Below are 22,487 nucleotides of genomic sequence, written 5' to 3'. Positions count from 1 at the left end.
AAGGATGTGGTGCTTAGGCAAGGGACCTCAGGTTAAGGTTTTAGGGCAACCTCTCCCAAATAAATCCATAACATAATACATAAAAATATGTATAAATTTGTAATACAACATACACGTATTACAGAGTTTCTCTTCTGGATGATGAAAATGACAGGCAGGCATATATGGAGGTTGGAGAAAGGAGCTTGCCCTTGGGAAACAGAAATAGCTAAGTAGAAGTAGGGCCAGTTGGCAAGACTGGCCAGCACACACAAAACATCTCTGCTGTTCAGGCTAGGAAGGCTGTTACTCACAGGAGTAGATCAGGGATACTTTTTACATGCTCAGTTTAAATATCTAACAAAGTATCTTTTTGCTCCTTCAACAACTCCTGATGTAGTTTGTATTCTCCAGTTGTTTTTGTAGCTAGGGAAAAACCCCATTTACTTTCTCCAGTTTCAGAGACATTTCTGCTTTGCTAGCTGGGGTGGCTGGCCCTGCCTGCACCCACTGCCAGGCGGTGCAGCACAGCTCGCTTTGAAGTTGGCCAGATGACACAGAGAGAGGGGTTTTTGCAGTCTCCCAGTGGTGTCAGCTCAATAGGTACTCAGGTCCTGCTGAAAGTTTTGAGGTTCATAAATCAGCTCAGCCTGAGGAATGTCAGGGCCAAGGAAATTTTTCAGATATTCATGGTGAAGAGTCACGTGAGTGCCCAAGAGACGAAAGAACCACTAAGAAATTTGGGTTCCTCATTTAGGACTGGGATTGTTGCCTAAGCAGGACTGGGTGCTGCTCTTGACCTCTCTGTTGCAGCCAGTGAGTGCATGGCTGGGCTCTGAAAGAGCAACTTTTTTGGGTTTTCTCTAGTTTTGGAACAATGAGGACAAACTATGGAGGTTTTGAGTCCCATGATTGCTTAAGGCATTTTATGTTTCAAGGGCAATTTGAGTAGTTTAGTGGCCTGGACCATGCGATGGTGGAGCAGGGTGAATCACAGAATCAGTTAGGTTGGAAAAGACCTCCGGGGCTACTGAATCCAACCTTTGACCGGACACTACCATGTCAGCCTAGACCGTGGAAAGAAGGGCCTCAGCCAGTCTTTCCTTAAACACCTCCAGAGACGATGACCACCTTCCCGGGCAGCCCATTCCAATGTCTAACCATCCCTTCCGTGGCTAATATCTAGCCTAAACCTCCCTTGGTGCAGCTGAAGACTGTCCTCCTGTCACTAGTTACCTGGGGGAAAAGACCGACCCCCACCTGGCTACAACCTCCTTTCAGGTGCTTGTAGAGCGATAAGGTCACCCCGAGCCTTCTTTTCACCAGGCTAAACACACCCAGTTCTCTCAGATGCTCCTCATTAGACTTGCGCTCCAAACCCTTCACCAGCTTCGCTGCCCTTCTCTGGACTCGCCTCGTGAAGGCGATGCCGTGGGCACCGCCTCGAAGCTGGGCAGATCAGCGTTATCATCCCTGAACGGGACAAAGGAGCTCACAGCAGCGGGGCCAGGCACGGACAATCCCCGCGGCCGCCAACTCTACCCCTGGGTACGAACCTTCCCCTCGGGCGGGTGCCCCTTCCCCCTCGCACGCCGCCCGCCCGGTGCCCCCGCCGCTGCCGGGTGACCCCGCTGGGCCCGGCCCCTCCTGCCGGGGGCGGGCGGGGCGGTGCCGCCGCTGCGCGCTGTGTGCTGGAATGCGGGGGCGCCTCCGCCCGCCGCCGCCGCCAGCAGCGCCTCCCGCCCGCCCCGCCCCGCCCCGCAGCAGCCGCGCGGCCGGGCGGCCCCGCGCCGCCGGTGGGTGAGTGAGTGCGGCGGGGCCCGGCGGGGCCGGGGAGGGGGGGCCGGGAGCCGGGCGAGAGGCGCTGTCCAGGGCTGATCTGCGGCCGGCGGGCGGGCGGGGGCGGCCGGGCGGGCCGGGCCGCGGGGCGATCAGCACCACGGCTAAGGAGCCGCGCTGGCCGCGGGGGCGCTCGCCGGGCCGCGCCGCCGCCGGAAGGCGAAGCCGTCGCTGGCCGGGCCGGGCCGGGCCGGGCGCAGCCGCAGGCCCTGGGCCCGGGCGCAGGCCCGGGGCGCCGCTCGCTCCCCCTCCCGCAGCCGGGCATCGGGTGGGCGCGGCCGCCGTGACCTTACCGGTACCGAGGCGCTTCCTTCGCCCCGCGCCCCCACGCCGGCGCCGCTGCCCTGCCCTGGCCGCCGCGGGGGGAGGAGGAAGCCGGACGTCCCGACCGGCCGGCGGCAGCGGGCGGGCCGGGGGCGGCGCGGGGAGGGCGCTTTGTGTGGGCAGGCAGAAAATGGCCGCATGCCTGTCAGGCAGGGAGGGAGGGAGGGAAGGAGGGAGGGTGGCGGGGGCACGGCCCGGCCCGGCCCGTCTCCCCCGGCGGATGTGCGCCGGGCCGCGGGGAGGTCGCCGCAGGGCCGGGCCGCCCCCCTTTGTTGGCGGCCTTGGGCCCGGCGGGGCCCTTGGGGCGGGCGGCGGCCGGACAGGGGCACTCGGTGGAGCCTGGCCGCAGCACCCACCGGCGGGCCCCCGGTGTCTGGCGTGGCGGGAGCCGCGGGGCCCGGCCCGGGGTCGCTCGCCTGCCCGGAGCCCCGCCTGGGCCCTGGGACCCCGTTGTCAGCGCCTCCCACCCGTCCTCCACACGGTGGGATCCTGCACCACACGTAGGCAAGAGCTCAACAGCCCCTTCGGGCGAGGACCGAGGTCCCCCAGCTCCGGGTTCTGCTTCCCGCTGCCCCAGCACGTCAGCAAAGAGCTTTAGTTCGCTGGTGTTCCCTGGAGGGCTGCTTCGACAGTACACAGCAGAGGAGGGTTTTCCACACTCGGGTGCTTACAGGTGTTCCTTTTCTCTTCCAACAGAATTACTGCCATGGCAACTCAAGTGCTGGGACAGTCTGGTGGGAACAGCCTCTTTCCTGGCAGTTCTAATATTGGCATGGCATTGTCCAATGACATGTATGACTTACAGGACCTTTCTAAAGCTGAGCTGGCAGCTCCTCAGCTTATTATGTTGGCAAATGTGGCCTTGACGGGAGAAGTTAGTGGCAACTGCTGTGATTACCTGGTTGGAGAAGAGAGACAAATGGCAGAACTGACAACGGTGGGGGACAGCAACTTCTCAGATAGTGATGGAGAGGGTATGGAAGATACCCAGGCTGCGGAGAGTGACCGTGAAGCACCTGAAAATATGGAATTAAGCTCCCTTGAGGTTCCTAGTGTGGAAACTCAAGGTCCAGCTGCTTGTTCCCCTCCTAAGACTCCCAGTGTGGACAAAGATGTCTCATTGGAAGCACTGGGTACTCCAGAAAGCACAGAGGACAAGTGTAAGAGCTTGAAGAGCAAACCATTTCGTTGTAAGCCTTGCCAGTACGAGGCAGAGTCTGAAGAGGAGTTTGTGCATCATATCAGGGTTCACAGTGCTAAGAAATTTTTCGTGGAAGAAAATGCAGAAAAGCAAGCACAGGTGAAGGAGTCTGATTCCTGCAGTGCAGAAGAGGTGGATTTCTCTAAGGGCCCAATCCGTTGTGATCGCTGTGGCTATAACACTAACAGATATGATCACTATCTGGCTCACTTGAAGCACCACAACAAAGCAGGCGAAAATGAGAGAGTCTACAAGTGTACCATATGCACTTACACTACTGTCAGTGAATATCACTGGAAAAAACACCTAAGAAATCATTTTCCCAGGAAAGTGTATACCTGCTCAGAGTGCTCCTATTTTTCAGACAGGAAGAACAATTATATTCAACATATTCGAACTCACACAGGTAAGTTTTTCATCTTTTTTTGACTGAAATGCAGTAAGACTTCTGAGAATCTGTGATGAATGAAGCAAGCAGAGTCCTCTTTTTGCAAAGTTTGTTCTACCCTGATAAAGCTTTGTGCTCTTTTCTCTTGGTTCTACCAGGTTATAGCCTCATGGAATTTGGTCTGAGCTCCAGTCTACAGTCCTAGAGGACTGAGGAAATTTCAGATGCCCAAGAGAAGATGAAGGGCATCCTGTTTAGTAATTTTAAGCCAGTTTTTTGAAGAGGGCAGGACAAAGTGTGCCAGTGGTAATTGTCAGGGTCTACAACGCCAAAACCTGATGTACTCTAAAACCAAAACAAACAGGTTGACAAAAGGTGCCTGAATCCCATAGGTAGTTTTGAAAATGGTACCTTCAGACTGAGCTGAAACTTGACTGAGATGTAATTACAGAGAAGAAAGAGCTGATATATACATGCAAAGGAGTCCTCCAGCATCCACAAAGTCAGAATAAGAGTTGAACAGTGAATTAATTCCTTTTAATGCTCAGAGGCTTCGTTTTTTCTAGGGCCTGCATCACTGCAGCAGCCAGAAGTAGACACATACTTTTGTTGCCATATAGGAAGCCTTCGAGGGAGTCTGGCCTGACTTCCTGACTTCTCCTAGCCTCGGTTTGTAATTGGAAGGGACAGTGTGAGGCCCCTTTTTCCCTGGTGTATACCAAGTGGAATCAGAGGACCTGCAGTGTTGCTGCCATCCTGTGAGCTGGGACCACAGGTGACTTAGGAAATACCTTGCTTTTCATCAGAGAGCCTCGCCAGCCTCTCGCATGGGGAGTTCTGACGAACCAAAACTCCTTTCAACGAGAGGTTATCGTATCCATGTCACCTCTCTGGGCCATGGGTACACTTACTATGCCTCCTAATCCCTTTTGTGGAAGTGAGAGGGCAATTCAGAGCTTCCTTGCTGCTTCTTAGAAGCTTTTATTTCCACCGTGTCAGGGCTTTTCTGTGGAGAGGGTTGGCTTGTTAACCATCTCCTAGTGTGCTCACCTGACTTGGTTCCCCTTTATTTTAGACTGTGCTGGCTGAGCAAAGCACTGGGGAATTTCTCCTTTAAAGTCGTGTTTTGTCACAGCAGAGGCATGAATGGTTTGGAGGTTTCAGTTCAGTTGGCTGCAGCTGTCTGGAAGGGTTGGGCACTCCGGAGTCCTCGGGGCTGGGCTTGAGCTTAAGTGTGCAGGAGTTTGTGTTCGTCGGCTCGTTTCAGTATCTGCTTTGTTGAGGCTGGGAGGGTCTGCTGGGAATTTCAGTACTTTAAGACATACTATTCTCCTAAGAATAGCTGTGTGCTGTTGTTCAGAGGATACCATCAGTTTCACAATCAGTCCTGTCTCAGTATTTTTTTTCTAAACAAGTAAATAAAGTTTATTGTGAGAGGTATTAGGAAAATGGTGTGGTTTATCCTCCAGATCATTTTCTTTGTGTGTTTTGTAGGAGATAACAGGAAAGAGACCAGGTAAAAATGTCAAAATAGTAAGAAAAAACCTAAACGAATCATGTGGGGAACTCATGGTGAAATGTGAGCCAGTGCTGTAGTTCCTGTCTAGTTTACATTTGTCTCAACTTTAAATTAATCTCTGCTTGTGTTTGTGGATGACATTAGGTCCCCCTTTCTGATTTCTGAAAGCACTTGTTGAGTTTTACAGAAACTAACCATGAAAGCATGTTTGCTGAAGAAGCGCTCTCTTATCACTGCATTTGACCAATTTACCAATGAACTGTGTTAAACTTTAAAAAAATCGAGCATATCCAGATCCTCTTTTGCTCCTTTGAAGATAGTGGTGCAGTCAAGGTTTCTGGTTCTTTTCATTACTGTAATTAAGCTGGAATGAGCGATTATGATTTCGGCATGTTTTAGTCTACCCTTGTAGGTGTTTCTTTGCTACTTCATAACTACATAGTTAAAGTGTTTCAGGCAGTTCTTGCTTGATAAAAAACTTCCAAATATGTTAGTAGAATGATTTAGGAATGTGCCTTGTTTCCAGTAACATTGATTTTGTGGACGAGACTGTTAAAGCTAGAGTATTAGAAGAATGAATAAGCTTCTGGCAGGTATATTTTATATACCAGGCTAAAAGTCTCTGCCAATGTTAGTGTGTAATAAGTTGCCTTAAAAAACACAAAACCAGAGTGCACAAAAAAACTTCTCAAACAACCCCTACCCCAAAAAATCCTGAAAAAACACCCGCAGATATTTTATAGTCAAAAGTATTTGCAGACTGTTTACATAACAGTATTGAATTTAGTAAAAACTGTCTAAATGATACCAAAATAGCTTTGGATTGTAGTTTTCACTTGAAACTAAAGAAACATATTTGTTGGGAAAAATGAATGGGATACATCCATCCATCATTTTCTTCCTGTTTTATGGGTTCAGAATATTAAAGAAGAAAGTTGGAATTATTTGTTTCTTTGGTTTCCTGATTGCTAATAGGTGAAATAATTTTGGATAGATACTTTTCTTTCTCTCCTGTTTTTTGTTCTTCACCAGACTTTTTAAAAAAATTTTTTTTGTGGGGGAAAATGCCTCTTTGCAGTTAATTTGATTCTGCTGTGTTAGAGCCGTACAGTTTTCTGAAACACTGACTGTACAGAGTGGGGCTTCACTCCATTGTGAATGTGCTGCTGCTGCTGGAGAAAGGCAGTCTCAGTTTTCTACCTGTATCCTGGGACTAGCTGATTCAGCTCGCTAAAATGGAGTAAAGGAGTTCCTCTTGTCCAGGTTGGTTCTCTGCTGGTTAGTGAACTTAGTTGCCTTACTAAGGGCTCATGCAAACACCAGAGCACGTGGCCAGGAGCAGGGAAGGGGGCTGCATGCATGATTGGGAAACATACCTATCCTCTGCATGTTTGGGGACCACGGGAAGGCAGGCTGAGGTTGTCTGCCTGCCTGTTGCTTGCATCCATGTTGAAAAGCAGGTGTCCCAGAGCCCACCCTGTACTGAAGATACCTTGCAGCTTGTGACAGTGCTTGTGTGACAGGCTGCTGACAAATGTGGGGGACCTTGGGCAGACGGGTGTTTCAAGGACCCTACAGATGGTCATAGACTTGCCACCTGGGAAAGCTGCATCTGGAAGAGCCTGTCTGCTGCCCAGTGGGTGGTTGGAGATGTTCAGGGCAATCCCTCCCTCTGCTGCTGGAGCAGAAAGGACTCTTTGTGTCAGGGACAGATCTACCTGAGCTCGTTAGTGCTCGTTAGACCTTTTAGACCAAGTTTTGACTTGATTTACCTGCTGATCCTGAAGCTGTACTACGTGCAAGACAGTGCAGCATTGTTCTCTTTCTTTTTTCCGTATTTTGCTTGTTAGAAGAAATTTCTAGAAAACTTCGTTGAAAATAATCTGAAGGACTATATAACTAAGACATCTGCTTCAGGCAGTTACAATGTTCTGTGTCTAGTTTTGGCATTATTAAAAAAGGCTTTATCAAGACATTGTTGAGGAATACCTTTGGTGCAGGTAGCTCAGTGTGCAAGCTGCAGTTCGAGATGCAGGTTTTGCTCAGGGTGAGAGCGCAGAGAGGCCATGAATTGCCAGCCCTGTACTGGTGGTGCCAGCCAGGTGAATGGACACTTGAGAGGCACAGCAGGAGCCATGGACTGCCAGCCTTTTGGATAACAAAGCAGATGAAGACTGGTGATGCCAGCGAGGTAGATGGACATGGAGAGGCTCAGCAGCAGGAGCAAAGGCTGGGGAGGAAGAGCGAGACTTGCGTGCGGGTAGATTGTGAGGGTATAAGAGCCCAGGGGTTCCATCGTTGGGGGTCCTCTTTGGAGGCACCAGCTCCGGGTGTTTCTGTGTTACTGTGCCATGAGTAAGTGGCTTTATGGAATGAGACATCTGAGACTCTGCTCTGGGAAACCTGGGGTCAAACTAGTGAGGAAACCTGGTCTGACACTGTGTGAGTGGGGTGTGCAGGGAGTCAAGTGGGGCACGTGTTGGGTCACTGGAGCTCCTGCCGTGAAGGGGCTTCAGACCCAGCAGTCTGGCCTTGGGAGTGTGGCTGCCAGAGTTTCTTGAATGGTGGGAACTTTCCTTAACAAGATGATCTTAAATTTGTATGCCGATATCAGTCTGCCTGTTCATTTGCATAGAGTTAAGTGCCTGCTTAAGCTTTTGCTAGATTGCAGCTTATTCTGTAAGTGTCTTCTGGAGAGGTTTTTTTGATGGCTCGTTTGCATATAATGAACGAGCTTATAAAATTACAATACATATCCTTTGGGGGATTTATTTGACAGAACAGCCTGTACAATGCATTTAATTCTCAAGTGGCAACAACACATTTTAAATTAGTTGTGTTCATTATGCTTAAATCCAGTATGTTTTGTGGCTGTGCCCTATGTAAAAAAGGGCATGAAAGAAAGCCTGTTTCACATTCCTAACGTTGTAGGTAACTTTACAGATATGAAATTTCAGGTAATGGGAAGAAGATATGACTGAATATTCCAGGACCTTCGGCCACATATTTTTTAATTGTAAGGAGTCATTTAAAACCAAAACCATTTCTTTGTAACAAAAGGAGTACCCCTCCCTTGTACATGACTTAATCTTACTGTGTGTATTGCACCAATCTCCTACCTTGTTTTAATTGGAAAGGGAGGGGAGTTGTGGTTGTTAGGGTGAATTTACCTTTAAACTGCTGATCTAATCAAGAACGATAGTCTAAATGTTGGATGGAAGGAAGAAATGTGGAATTAATCTGCATTACAAAGGCTGCTTCTACTGCTGTTTTGGCACAGGCCAGCAGCGGAGCCTCACATCACGTACTGGCAGATGCGGGTCTTTGCTGCTGCAGATACAGGTGTGCTTCTGAGAGTGAACACATAGCCCTTGTGCAGGGCTTTTGCTGATGTCCAGGTCTCTGTGATTTGGAGAGCACCTTGGTTGTATGCTTCATACGTAGCAAATTTATCAAAATGCTGTAGTGTAATTCTGGGTATGATTTGAATAAATACTATGACTGAGTAACTTCTTTTTCCCTTTTCAGCTTCCCTCCTCTCTTCTCTTGTGGGCGTCCACCCAAGACTAAAAAGTCTTTGTAGTGGAGACAGTGTGCTAGCAGTTTGGGGCAAAAACTCCTGGTGCTTATCTGGACCTGCCTAACATGTTAATTATAAAACTGTCTGCCTTTGTTTGGAGCTTGTCTTCACTTGAAAAAGATTTTCAAGTATCATTGTACTGATACAATTTTTAGCTACAATTACAAGCTGACTGTCCTCAGTGGAGATATAATTTATGACAGCTTAGTTTCCATTAGTTCTCCAGAACCAAGAACTCTTCAGGCATGGGGTTTTGAGTCTTCAAAAGAAATGTTTATGCTACATTTAAGCTTTTGCTAGCAGCATAATTTCACTGAGCAGGGCATCATGCTTTTCCATGCTGCAAGCTATTTTCACTCTGCCAGTAAAACTTTGGAAGTAAAGACTTGGTCTATCTGCAGTTGTGTTCTGGTGGTTGTACCACATCTTAATCCAAATTAAACATGGAGGTTTTGGGTAAGATGTTATGCAAGGCAAAAACATAGCTAGTTTCTTACAGGATCTTTTGTGCATCTTCTGAGTGTTGGGAGAAAATGCTGTAGGGAAGTCAGGTCTGGTGGCTTAAGGCTTTTTAAAGTTGTCTGTCCTCATCACCTTTTTGCTGAGGTTACTCTTGACCCCAGGTGGACATTAGAATGTGCCTCTGTCATATCCTGCCCTTTCACTGCCCTCATTCATAAGGCATGACATGTTGCAGTGGTCCAGCTTGGGCATATACTTCTCACTGTCCCTTGCTGCGAGATAACGTGCTCTACAGTGTGAGGATCTGTGACAGCCTCCCCTGTGTGGCTTTGTAACCAAGTTTGGGAATCTGCTGTGTTTCAGTAACTACTTTGCTGTTTGTTTTTGCAGGAGAGCGACCGTATCAATGTGCGATGTGTCCTTATTCCAGCTCTCAGAAGACCCATTTAACCAGGCACATGCGCACCCACTCAGGTTGGTACGGAGTGGCAGCAGCGTGACTGAGGAAAAGGGGGTGGGTCACAGTATCACAGCATGGTTGCAGTTGGAAGGGACCTCTGGAGGTCATCTGGGCCAGATCCTGGGTCCAGAAGGGCCACCTAAAGCAGCCTGCCCAGTTCTGTGTGAGATGCCATCTTAGCGAGTATGGCCTGAGCTTTTAGCTCCTTTTATAATGGGGAAGGTTGTCTTGCTAAGGAATGCTAAGTGCCATGAATATAACTGATAATGGGAATATATCCTTTTACTTTTCAAGATCTATTCTGATATTCATAGGACTGCTCTAGTAGTCCTAGTAATCTAGGAATAAATACAACATTGTGATGATATAGGAACAAATCTTTGTACTCTGTCTGCTGTCATAGCTGAGTTCAAATCAGTGAAGCTGGGAAAATTTTGAGTAGCTGAGAGTCTCCTCTGTGATGTCTGGGATTGGATCTCATCTAGGGGTTCTGAGCTTTTGTTTAGTATGACACAGTGATGTAAATTAGTGTCTGCTTGTGGCAAGGGGACACAGGAGAAAAAGCAAACTCAAGAGGATGTTCACAAGTAACTCAGTCTCATTGCACTAAAAGCCAAATTAACAATTTTCACTAGCCTTTATTTCCAGTTACTGGTCATGAGCTGTGTGGTGTTACAAATATCTGCTCTTGCGCTCGTGAATCTCTTTTTGAATGAATTAACAGCATTTTTGGGAGCTGTAACACCATAGACACAAGCATAGTTGTCCTTTATGACTCTTGTAGGGGAGTTCAGGTAGACCTGAGCCTGTGCTTTTGATTTGTTTTTGTAAAATCTGAATTGACCAGCCCTAGGTGAATTCCTAATGCTGGCAAACAGGAGTTGAAGTCTCCTGAGCAGTAATTGTCTCAATTTCAATTGATGAGGCTTTTAATTGAAACCAGGAGTCAGTCAGTTTTAACTGTAGTGGAGTGAGGCTTGGGCCCATTAAAAATAGCCAGCTTTAAAATGTCATGTCAGTATTTTGGTGTGAGAATTTTGTGAATGTAGTATTCTGCTTTCAGAAACAAAAATAATAGTTGGTTGAACCTCTGGTTTGCAAATGAACCACCAAATTTGCAAATGGTTTCATCAATACCGAGCCTGGAAACCATGTCACTAGCATATTACTCCGCCCTTGTTCTGTTCAAGGAAGTCTCAAATCTGAGGGAGGTAAGGAGTGTGATCTGCCTGTGGCCCTTGCCTCAAAGGTCTCTGAGGGAAGGCATGATTTTGCTGTCAGGGGTGCTGTATTACTAGCTCTCCTAAATTCTACTGTATGTTTTATTGCATTGCCCAGACATCTGCACCTTTTCTATGGCAGTTTCTGGAGTCCTGCAGTTCACAGGCTCGCAGGTGCTGTAGCTTTCTTCCCATGCCGGATGGCAAATAACAGTGGTTTAGAGCCTAATTCAGAGCTGTTTTTTTAGCCATATTGGTACATATCCTTTTCACTTGCGCAGTAAAACCCCTGGATTTAGTAGAGATGATGGACACAAACTCTTCACATGCTATCTTTGAGTTACGCTGTTGCAGCTGCCTCTGAGCACTCTGTGCGCTTAGAACAGCTTGTTCATGTGTGTATAAGAGAGGCTGTTCTTGTCCTCCCCCAGTCTAACACAGAACTATTCTTTGAAATTTAGGTGATAAAGGCTCTATACTTGGAGGAAGGATGAGCAATAAACACATCAAGCTTAAATTTGTGGAAAATGTCACCAGGAAGTGGGAGAAAAAAAGAAGGAAGTAAAGTGGAGAGGGAGGGAATCAAAGTAGCTCTTCTTTAAATAATAATTAGATGCTGCAGACAGACATGAAATGATCTGGACTCTTAAACAAGTGTCCCGCTCCTTCCTGCCAGGGAGGCAGCACAGCTTTTCTAGAGTTTGTGAGGGTGTTGCAGATACGTGGTTAACACACACAGGCACCACATCTTCACTGCAGGCTGGCTGGTCTCCTGAGTCATGCTACAGAGCATGCTTGAGTATGGGCAGTGGGTTGCAGGGAAGGGAGAAGCCCTGTTGTATGGGAACAGAAGGGACTAGAATGGATTTTCAACATACTGAAGAAGTAGCATGCATTAGTTCTGCAGATCAGTTTTGAGATGCTGGTTCAGAGCTCAGGAGCATCCCAAATTCCTCAGCTAAATTGGCACATGCACAGATGCTCCCGAAGTATTTCTGGACTTGAGTTGTTCCACTAGAAGTGTTTTTCCTATTTGCTTTGATGTGTAAGGGAAAGCTACTTCTGCTGCAGTGGCATGCGCTAAACAGAACATTTCAGGACCACTTCTGCAAGAGTCATTGCACTAACATAAATGCAGATTTTAATAGTAACATGATGGCTTTGGAGTATGTTTGTTTAACTTGCCAAGAGTAGCCTGCAGGCAATGTACCACGTGTTGGAGGCACCGAAACACTGAACTGAATTTTTTCAGAGGTAAAGATCATCTGGGCACCCCTTTCATGTTCTTAGGTTTTTGCCAGCTTCTTTTCCCTCATTTCCTTTTCAATGCAAACATGAAGTATGCTAAATCTGTGTAAAGTTGGACTTTTTTTGAAACGCTTGTTTGAAACTGCTATTCATCAAATGTTACATTTCCGTTTTTCTACAATGCATTCAATGGACCAGTTGGGTATGGATTCCATTTGCTAATATTACTGTAGAGAGATCTCTGCCGGTATGTATGCCTAGCCAGAACCTGTGACGTTGTTACTGCTTGTTTGGTTTTGGATCCCCTTCCTCCCAACCCTCACCCCTTCTCTCTTTTTTTTTTTTTTTTGTATTTTTTTCTTAGTGTCTCGTGAATGTGTTTGTGACTTGTGGATTTCTTATGTTGACTTTGCTTAATTTTAAAGGCGCATGGATAATTTTTTTTTTATCCTTTTCAAGTTTCATATTTCTGTATCTGTGTTAGTGGGACGTGATTGCTCCGAAACCACCATGCTTAATAATCACTATCATTCTGTTCCATCCTCCTTTCCTTAGGTGAGAAGCCATTCAAATGTGACCAGTGCAGCTACGTGGCCTCAAACCAGCATGAGGTGACTCGTCATGCGAGGCAAGTGCACAATGGGCCCAAGCCTCTGATCTGCCCGCACTGTAACTACAAAACCGCTGACCGCAGCAATTTCAAAAAGCACGTTGAGCTCCACGTCAACCCGCGCCAGTTTCTCTGCCCTGTCTGTGATTATGCAGCGTCTAAAAAATGTAACCTGCAGTATCACATCAAGTCCAGGCATCCTGATTGTTCTGACATCACCATGGATGTCTCAAAGGTGAAGCTACGGACTAAAAAGAGCGAAGCTGACTTTTCTGAGAGCAGTAATGACAAAGTGGAGAAGGAACCAATGAAAGGGGATTCAGCTGCAAAGAAAACGGAGAAAATTGTGAAGGTGGAGAAAAAAGATAATTCGGCAAAGGAAAAGAAGTCAACAAACAATGTTTCTGCGGGCCAGGTGACAACCAGAAGTCGGAAATCGGCTTCAGAAAACAAGGAGGTGGATATTAAAACTGAGAAAAGTACTGAGAAAACATGTAAAACAAAGAAGGTCAAAAGAAAGGCAGAAACTGAGGCAACTTCCTCAAAGCAAGAGCCTGCAAATGATACCTCAGTAGTAACAAAAAAGAAAAAGAAAGTGGAAGCTAAACCCAGAGACTGCTCGGAAGCTCAAAAAAGTGATGTTGCACCAGAGGAAGAGCCTAAAAAGCAAAATTACTGCCTCAAGAAAAACAGAAAAAAGAAAGCTCTGAAAATTAAGCATAGTAAAAAAAGCAGTAAACTCAATCAGGAGAAGATTGAGGAAGAGGAGATGCCAGATGAGTATCCTATCACAGAAGAAGAAGATGGATGTGTGAAGCTGGACACTGAGGGCAGTGACCAGAAGGAGCAAGATCCCACTGACACAGTGGCATTAAACAACAATGGTGGTCATTCTCTCAGCAGGGAGAGCACTGATCCCAAAGGAAACTGCATCCAAGGCCCAGGGCAGCTTTATCTGCCAGCTCAGGATGCTAACACAGAAGCTGAGGTAAAGGACCAAGAAATGCCTGCAGCAGCAGGTGAGGGTGAAGACACTGGTGGTGCAAAGGAGGAGGAGAAACAGGTGGACAGAGGGGAAGACACTTGCTCTGAGAAACCTTCCCATGCAGTGTCTTCTGAAAAAAGCTTGGATGTGCTCATGGATGTGATACCAGATCTGGCACCTGAGAAGGAGCCAGAGGAAACTGTGGCAGAAACTGAGAGTAACTCAGACCTGATGGACCTGAGCAAGACATGCCTGCCAGCGACAGAGCCGACAGGAGATGCTGCGCCAGCACCTGTGCCTGGAGAAGGGTGTACACAAAGCCCTAAAGTGGCTCTGTCCTTATCTCGGGATAACACAGCCGTGAATGAGTCTCAGGAAATGGATGAGGATGAGGGCATCCACAGCCATGAAGGCAGCGACATCAGCGACAACATATCAGAAGGAAGCGATGACTCGGGGTTAAATGGTGCTCGCTCTGTACAAGAAGAAACAAGTCCAAAGATGTCACAAGGAGCTCCGGACACCACGGTGGCCAGGGAGAACTATGTGTGCATTTTTTGTGACCGCTCATTTAAAAAGGAAGGTGAATACAGCAAGCACCTCAACAGGCACTTAGTTAATGTGTATTATCTTGAGAAGGCAGCAAAAGGGCAGGAGTAGAAGTAGCTGTGGTTTGGGGAATCTTCTTTTGTAAGATCTTACACAGCTTATGTAAAAATACTGTAGATTTTTTTTTTTAAGCATGGTTTGCTTTAGTGTCTGCATTGGTTTCTTTTTTGGTTTAGTTTTTTTTTTTTAAGTTGAAAATACTTTTGACAACTTTATGTGTCATGGTGAACTCATTAACTATTGGATCTCTTAATTAGAGAAAGCAGGTAGGGTGTATAAGGTTTTGTCCTATAAAGTCACTGTAAGCTTCTAGTCTATTAGCTTATGCAGCTCTTTTATAAACTGAGTTTTAGGAACAAGACTGGAGCTAACAATATACAAGTTGGATGTTTATAGAGCCACTGGCATAAGTTGCTTTTTGTTCTAGCAGCCAACTCTTTCTCTCCCTTTTTCCCTTTCCCACTTTTATTTTTAAGTTCTTTTCAATGTATCTTGATGTTCAGTGTTAAACTACTTGATGGTTTTTCTACCAGGAAGATAGCTTCTATTACATAAAGAGCACTTTGTAAAAGAAATCAAAGTTGGCTAGTGATGAACATAAATGTTTAAGCTAATTACAATTATGAACATACATTTCAGATCCCCTAAGTGTGAATGATGAGCCAAAATTTGAGAGTAGTCCTTCTGATGCCTGGGGTGGCCACCTAAAAACAGAGGCTAGACAAGAATAAGGGAATAAAGGTAGGTATTTATTTGAAGGGCTTTCAGGGTACACCTTGGGCAGTCAAAAGGCTACACCCAAGATGGATGCAGGTCACGGGTTCTTCTTCACACTTTTATAAGTTTGGTTCATTTGCATATCAGGGTTAATTCTCCAATTAAAACTTCAGTTAATGATGTAATTTCCCCAGGTTTACCCCCCTTCTTAAGATTTTCATTTACACATTTTGGACCTAGGACAATCTGGGTGTCCTTGGAGAGCAAACCTAGAGAGGTTTGTTATGTCTAACCAGCATGAGAGAACAGCAGCTAACAGGCCACACGAAACTTCAGAGTTACACACTAGGCAGTACAAGATTTGAAAAATATAAAAGTTAAACCCTAAGGCATCACTTCCAACTTTTGATTGGAAAGTCTTCGTCTTGATTAGTATCTTAATCACTGATATGTAATTGGCTTTGTTGTGGGGGAGCAAGTTTGTTATTTTTAATTTCTGCTTTTTGTTTTTTGATTGTGCTTTAAGGGCTTAAAATGTTGCACTTGTTTTTGATTTTTACCTATGCAGTTTAATCTTCTAGGAATAGCGCTTGTGCAGTATATGTACACTTTATATATGCATGTTTGGTTTTGTATATGTAAGTTTTTTTTATTTGAAAACATTCAGACTTGTTGCTTACCATGGGACAGTTTTCTGTGGCAGCTTTCTGTGATGCTCCTTACTGCAGATTTTTCTTGTTTTCCTGGGATGTGATTAGCTGTGCATGAAGTTGCTGAAATTATGAACTGCTTGGCTATGCATTTTTAAGTGGCTTTAGAATTGTACAGTCCTTGAGCAAAAGGATACACATGCAGCTCCAAAACGCTCTTTTACAAGATTTATTCTGTCATGGAAATGCCACTTCTGATTCTTTGAATACACATGCAGAGTGATAAATTCTGATTTATAATTTGGGATCACCAGGCAGGAAAAAATTGCTTTCAGTGGAAACAGTCTGCAGATTCTGCAAGTCTGGATGATTATTTTTTTTTCCCCTTCCGTTTTCATTTTTGTGGTGGACAGCAGTCAAACTTCAAGAGCTTTAAAACAATAAAATAGCAGCAGTGATATAATCTAACATCTCATACACAAGAAACCACAACAAACAAATAAGGATAAATCAACTGGTAAGCAACAAACCTGGCATTAAAAATCTGCAGAAATTTCTGCTCCGTATTAATTCAAGTTGCATTTAATAAAACCATCCAGCTTCCATGCAGAGAGAAACATATAAGTGATCAGATTGTCATCTCAGGTCTACATGTCATACGAGGAGTTTTTAATTCTAAACAGATTTCATTTCTAGCACACACAAATGCAAGAGAGATGGCATACCTAAATGCTGGTTGCCAACCAGTGGCAAAATGTAAACAAAATCCAAACCAGCAGGGAAGAAGGAAAACCTTCCAGGTCCCATCTGTGCACTCTTCCGACTGTCATTAGCTGCCTTTCCAGTGGGAGCAGTTGGGGACAGCTCCAAAGAAACAAATTTGGAGGCAGGTGTTATTTGGAGAGTGGAGTTGAAGAGCTCAGACAGCATTTGTCAGAGCACTTTATTGCAAGTAACTCTCTGTGTAAGCTCTGGAATAAACCCCATTCTTCACTGTCCCCACAGCATCTTCCCCTCCAAACAAACCCACTGCTGTGAATGAATAGAGAGCAACAATGCTACATTGCTTCTGCTTTTGGGAGAGATTAGTAATAGGAGGCCAAAGATTTGAGAGGGAAGGCATCCCTCATGGCAGAAATAAGTTGTATAATGTATAGTGAGTTTTTGTTTGCATAGATGGTGTTCAATCCTTACCTTGGCTGCGACAATCATTGTCAACTCAAGATCAAGTTGCAACTATATTTATGTTAAACATTAAGAAAACAAACGTAGTTGAATTGCTTTCCTAAAGTACCAGTTGTAATAGTTTTAGATGTATTTTTTTTTCCTCTTAATAGTGTTTCTTTTATATATAAATGTTGCCACCATTTGTGAGTGATATGAGCAGATGCTGGGAATTCCAGTACTGTGTAGAGGTTTAAAACTCCCTTCCTATCCTTGCTATTTTATGAGAGACTTCAAGGACTTTAGCTATGTTCAAGTAAACTCATGGACTGGCCTGATAATTTTTTCCTGTTTGTTTTTAAATGAAAATGATGCTGTTGACTGACTTTAAATTTCTCTCTGTGAGATAAAAGCAAAGGTGGTTCCCTGAAATACTGTGCTGCACATTTCTGTGAAGTGGTCAAGGTTTCAATGCTTGATCTGACAAGAACTCGTCGAAGACAACAGTCGGCTCCTCTTTGGCGGAGTTTTCTACCACAAGATGAGAAACTGAAAATAAATTATTAACGTATTAAAAAGAAGAAAAGTTGATTTTTTTCTATCTAAGACCCGTTGACAATGTCCTGAAATAGCTAATCTTGGTGCAGAACTGTGTTGAAATTGTCTGCAAGGTTTGGGATTATGTTACAGTAAAAAGGCAAGGATGTATTGTGTTTATGCATTATGTTTATCTCAAATGTTAGGCACTGCTAATATGAGTATTTGAGGGGGAGTGCGGGTCACATAGCCTACCATATATGGTGGTCTTACATTGCTGTATCTCCCTATAAACAATGCCTTTGTTTTTTTTTTTTTTGGTCTCTTTCAATATTGTTAAATTATTTTGTGTTGGTTTTGCCAATGCTAGCATGTTTGTGTTTTTTGGCAATAATACCTGTATTTGTGTTCAACCTCCAATATGTGGTTGGAAGGATTAGCACGCTTATACACCCCTACACTGCCAGCCCTCAGTTGAGTCATGTGTTTTGGGCCTTTTCTGTATGAATCTATACACTCAGACTAACTGCCTGGAGAAATGGTCAAGAAATGGGTAGCTAGGCACTTAAAATCCATGGTATTGCAATTGCTGCTTCTGGATTTTGATGATCTAGGCTGGAACTTTAGTCATTTAAAGAAGAATGTTTAACAGCTGACAGGCCAGTTAAGATACAGTAATGTCATTGATTTCAACACATTTAATGTAGCTGAAAGGTATTAAATCAAATTCAAGAGTTTTCTTGAATGTCAGTTGTGTAGATATGTGGCGTGCATATGATATTAACAGAATCCAAATAGCTAATTAAATTGTTTTATGTGTACATATATTTTCCCCCCCTCTAAAATTACACTAGCTAACAAACTTTTGTAAGCTGGCATGGAAACATGTTTATGATGTTTAGTTGCACCATGTTTGATGCTTTTACAGTGCAATACTTGTATTCTCTGAATTAAACCAAAGGTAATTTTTTTCATGCTCTCTACTGTAGTGCATGACAGTCTTTTCTACGTTTGTAATAGATGTAAAACGAGCCAGATCATACTTCCTGTTTTTACCTAAATCATGTATAAGAAGTCTTTTGTTCAAAATGTAGTATAAAGTTAAACTAAATTTCATTATATTAACCTTTACAAGTGTATTTTCCTAAGCATAGTTATGATTAAATAAACTTTATTAAGGAACCTGCAGCTTCTATCTTCCATTTATTAATGGCTGTGGAAGCCATTTGTAATGAGAGGCAGGAGCAGTGCCAGTGTTAGACAGAGCTCCTGAAGACCTCAAGCCAGGCAGGTGGGACTGGGGGAGTCAGTACAGAGATGCCAGACTTGACTGCAGACAGGGGCAGTGGCTCCAGAAGAACGTTCTTTTTCCTCTTCAATGTTTTGTTTTCATTTCCCTGTCCACTTCAGTAAGGACAGGGTGCAAGGTGGGGGCTGCATGCACATGGATGAGGTTCAAACACAATGCTGAACCTGTTTGTGATTTGGAAGGGTGGGCCCAATGGGCACGAAAGGCAACATTCTCTGCCACAGGAGAAGAAAGGCAGCTTGATGGAAGCTGTGGGATTTAAATTTGAGTTTCAGAGGTAATGCAGGTGACCATTCTGCATTCCAGAAGGATCTCTGGTGCAGTCTCACTCAGGGAATTAGCAATAGATGTATAAAAATTTGTGTCATCCATCATCCCTATGGCTATAGTACTGTCTTGTAGAGCTATTGAAAATGTCTTTAGAGCTGTGGAGCCTGGGATAGCCTGCAAAGGTGACATTTCACCTCTGCCAGCCTGGCCACTTTAGAAAACCTGGGCTGATTAGCCCATGATGCTGACTTACCTTCTGGGGCTTGGTCATTCTTGCCTCCTACTAGCGCAGAACAACTACTTGCCAAGGGATAAAGGCAAACCGTTTGATAAGGGGATAGCTCTATGTGCAGCTTTGAACAGTCCTAGAGCTTTTGTCGTCTCTGATTAAATGTTTTCTAATAAGCAGTGCCCCCCTGCCCTCTGTCATCTTAGTCTGTCATGGAAATGTGGGTTTCTGAGCTGTGCAGTTGTTACTCAAGCAGCAAAGAGCAGGGTGCAGTGCTACCACAGGACATAGCCTGGGGGGCTGCAGTGTGGCAGGGGCTGTCAGTGCCAAGGGGCAGGCTTGGGTTGCTGCTCCTGAAGTTTTGTAGGCAGCATGTGAGCAGTTTATGGTACAGACAGGGAACAGGAGTGGTGCCTGGGCCTGCCCACGGACTGCAAGGGAGATCTAAGAGCATGGCATAGAGATGGTGGGGGCTGGGTACGTGAGCGCCTCTGCCTGTGCTGTGCGAGTTAATGATTTCAAACTGCATCAATACAGGAGGCCCTGCCTTTTGTACCACCAGCTAGTGCTGCCCCCCACCCCCAGGAAGGCATTTTCAGGACAAGGTGGTTGATCTAGAGAGCCCAAGTAGGTTGGCAACCTGAGAAATCATTTTCCCTTAAACCTGCAGTCAGGTCATCCTTATCTTTGACTAGTTCCTTGCACCCTGGCAGAAAACCTGCTGGTTTTTTCCTGGTAGAAAACCAGGGTAAAACCTACTAGGCTGAAAAGATGCTAAGAATCTGCTTAGTGCTAAATTGTTTTTTAACAGAACCAGGTAGCCAAGCACAAGCGCATGGCTCTGCAGTACTGTGCAGGCCAGTGGGAGATCCTGCCCACAAACTGAGCTGCCTGAAAGGTGCATTGGCTTGTGTGGGGGATGGCTTAGCTTCCTGATGGCATGTATAGGGACAGAGCAAGCTCTTAATTCAGCTGCCTTATTCAGGCTTTGCTAACGCTCTGAAGGAGCTGAAATGCTAGGTTCCTGATTTCAGTTTGGTGGTTGTCTTTTGTTTGTTTTTAAAGCTTAGCCATGCTGTCATAAGTGGCTTTACCACTGTTCTTGTATGTAATGTAAGTGTATATATGTATAACATAGGCTATATGTAGGAAAAGGTAAATCTAAAAGGATAGATCCTTCCCTTGCCCAGGCTGTATTTTTAACCTTGGTAAATTGAGTTCTCTGCATCTCGCCCTTGGCTGGAAGCACCAGACCTGCAGCAACGCACCCTGGCTCAAGCCAGACAGCTGAACCTGTCCCTTGCCCATGGGCTGGTCAAAGGAGCCTTCTTGGTCTCCTTTAGCCCTGTAAAGGTCAGAGTGCTCAAGCTGCTGTCATCTGCAGCAGAGGCTGTGCTGCATGTGAGGGACAGATGAGGTTTATTGATGGGATTGTTTCCATCAAAACCAGCCAAAGGAGAGTTATGGCAAAAAGTTGTGGAAAGATAGTGATGGGTCCCTCAGAGGGGATGCCAGGAACAGGGATGTTGACAGTGCCCTGAGTGGTTGCAGAGTGCATCTATCAGCTCATATATAGACAGCACTCAGCAACTTAACTCTTCAGGTGAGACCTCTTTGGATAATTTTAGTAGAAGATTGGACTGTGAGTAGGTACTCAGTCTCTGGGAACACAATGCCAACCTCAGTTTTAGCACAGTGGCAGGAAAAATGGAGAGCACCTAATTTCTGCTCTCATCCCTTCCCATATTCTCTGCCCTCAAACTCAAAAGATCCCCATGAAGTCACCAATAGCCTTTAAGTTCATTTTTAGGTGAATAGCTCCCCATGGCAGAACTAGAGACATGTTTGTGGGGTGTTTTTTTACACAAATCTGCTCTTTCTCTTGCTCTGTTTTAATTCTAGTCTCCTGAATTCTGTGTCACAGAATTTTCATTCAAAGGTTGCTATGCCTTTTTTCAAGCATTAGCCAGCAAACCCTGGAAATGCTCTGACAATTCAGACAAGAACTGCCCCTACTTTTACACAAGGGTCTCTGGAGACAGGCAATAAACTGAGAGCTTCGTAACTTACAGCACAGATCCTGAGACTTGTAACTCCTTGTTTCCCACTTCTAATTAAAAAAAACATCCACCAAACCCTATCTTTTCTAAATAATGCTGGTCCTTACAAAGAGTATGAATTCCTGGGCTGGTCCTCCAAGCACCACTCCAGGGGATGGGGGTCTCCTGTTGGTCCCCTGACATAACCCTTAGCCCCAGGCAAGGTCTCTTGCCTCAGCATGAACTTGCAGCCCTGGCAAGGGCTGAAATCCAGTGAAATGCTCGTCGGCCAGCTGGAGCTAAGCAAACCTCTTTCTAGGGGTCACTTTGCTCTGCACTCCATGGGTGTGACTCAAGTCCTGCCTGGGAGCTGAGGGCACGAGCTGACCTCTTTTGGAAATGGATGCCTCTCTCTCCAGCCAGCTCTGTTCAGGCAAAGACCCCTGCTTTGTCCTTGGCCCTCTCCAACCTGATGATCTCTCTGTGATCTTCTGCCTTTCCTGTGGTCTTTAGTGTGTCTCTCACTGCTATTATTGCAGCGATGTGGCACTAAATATATCACCAAAACTCAGATCACCGGTTAAGAAGAAGGAGGACAGAGGAAAGGAAACGTTTTCCTTTCAAAGTAATCTGGTTTTGACCTCCTATATCCGCCAGTGGATGAAAACAATGGGGAAAAAATTTCTGGTCAGCCTCAACCCTTGTTTTTGACTCTGACCCTGTCATTCAGTGGCAGTTCTGGAATGTCTTACAAAAAAAGAAGATTTTTAAACTAAAAATGGCTTCCAACTCCCCTAGAATTTTTTTTTTTTTTTTTTTGCCTCATTTTGATTCCTTAGAGCCTAAAATGGCCTTAGATACCTTGATTAATTTTCCTCTAAGGGAAAAAAATGCAACAACAGACCAAAAAAAGGGGACAGAGTCACAAAAGCCTTTGGTTGACCAAAACCATCTGCTCCTGAAGACGGGAAGCAGGAAAGAAAAGATGTGTCCAGCTTTACAGGTGATGTCAGTCCTCGGAGAGCTGAGCACTGCGCTGTTTCCCTTCTGGTTTGTGCAGAAGAGCAGGCAGGAAAGGCAAGGGACCACTAAGGGACCTGACTGGGATGAGAGGAGGAACCTACAGTCAAATTCACAATGGAGCATGG

The 22,487-nt window shown here is 45.3% G+C and overlaps 1 protein-coding gene across 2 annotated transcripts; it reads left to right on the top strand.

Annotated features, from left to right (window-relative positions):
• Window positions 1–1,744: 1,744 nt before the first annotated feature.
• REST (RE1 silencing transcription factor) lies at window positions 1,745–15,197 on the top strand. Of its 2 annotated transcripts, none has more exons than XM_048304825.1 (5): window positions 1,745–1,779; window positions 2,839–3,749; window positions 9,683–9,766; window positions 12,776–14,398; window positions 15,064–15,197. In XM_048304825.1, the coding sequence occupies exons 2-5, from the start codon at window positions 2,849–2,851 to the stop codon at window positions 15,153–15,155; spliced, it is 2,700 nt and encodes an 899-aa protein (XP_048160782.1). In that variant the 5' UTR covers window positions 1,745–1,779; window positions 2,839–2,848; the 3' UTR covers window positions 15,156–15,197. The 2 variants fall into 2 exon arrangements, with proteins under 2 accessions (XP_048160782.1, XP_048160784.1); XM_048304827.1 differs by having other exon boundaries at window positions 1,753–1,775.
• The last annotated feature ends 7,290 nt before the right edge of the window (window positions 15,198–22,487 follow it).

This window comes from Corvus hawaiiensis, chromosome 5 (assembly GCF_020740725.1).
Source record: "Corvus hawaiiensis isolate bCorHaw1 chromosome 5, bCorHaw1.pri.cur, whole genome shotgun sequence".
Taxonomy (NCBI): Eukaryota; Metazoa; Chordata; class Aves; order Passeriformes; family Corvidae; genus Corvus; species Corvus hawaiiensis.
Note: the sequence above shows the minus strand (reverse complement) of the source record. Positions and strands in the feature narration are given on the sequence as shown.

Excerpts from the sequence above, each read along its gene's own strand:
- REST (XM_048304825.1), top strand. The coding sequence starts at position 2,849 with ATGGCAACTCAAGTGCTGGGACAGTCTGGTGGGAACAGCCTCTTTCCT. Across the intron at positions 3,750-9,682 it reads ACATATTCGAACTCACACAG|GAGAGCGACCGTATCAATGT; the intron begins GTAAGTTTTTCA and ends TTGTTTTTGCAG. Across the intron at positions 14,399-15,063 it reads CCGCTCATTTAAAAAGGAAG|ATCCCCTAAGTGTGAATGAT; the intron begins GTGAATACAGCA and ends CATACATTTCAG.